Here is a 383-nt window from a genome sequence, read left to right on the forward strand (position 1 = left end):
GGTGGTGGGGTTGCCATCCTTGTCCTCTTTTCAAGTGATCAAATGACAAGTGTAAACCATCTGTAATAAAGCCCCAAATTACTATCAATCACCAAAAAAGAGCAATAAAGTTATACCTTGCTATATTTAAACTTATTCTTTGGATTAATGATGCTTTTGCAATTCCTCTTTAATAGGCTGTCTGCTATGTCACACCTGGTGTACTTGGTTCGGCCACTCTGGAATACCTGCATGATAGAAAACGATCTCGATAAATACATATGCAAACATACATAAACAAAAATATATATATTTACACCCACATATATAGGTATATACATATATGTGTGTGCAGGTATGTGTGTGTGTATATATATATATATATATATATATATATATATATA

The 383-nt window shown here is 32.1% G+C and overlaps 1 protein-coding gene across 1 annotated transcript in view; it reads right to left on the reverse strand.

Annotated features, from left to right (window-relative positions):
- The window catches only part of LOC106874478 (integrin beta pat-3), a 19,307-nt gene extending 19,074 nt beyond the window's left edge, over positions 1-233 (reverse strand). The window contains exon 1 of the mRNA XM_014922220.2: positions 117-233. Within this exon, the coding sequence (XP_014777706.2) occupies positions 117-233 (117 nt within the window). The remainder of the gene's footprint in view (positions 1-116) is intronic.
- Between the last annotated feature and the right edge of the window lie 150 nt (positions 234-383).

Source organism: Octopus bimaculoides, chromosome 18, assembly GCF_001194135.2.
Source record: "Octopus bimaculoides isolate UCB-OBI-ISO-001 chromosome 18, ASM119413v2, whole genome shotgun sequence".
Taxonomy (NCBI): Eukaryota; Metazoa; Mollusca; class Cephalopoda; order Octopoda; family Octopodidae; genus Octopus; species Octopus bimaculoides.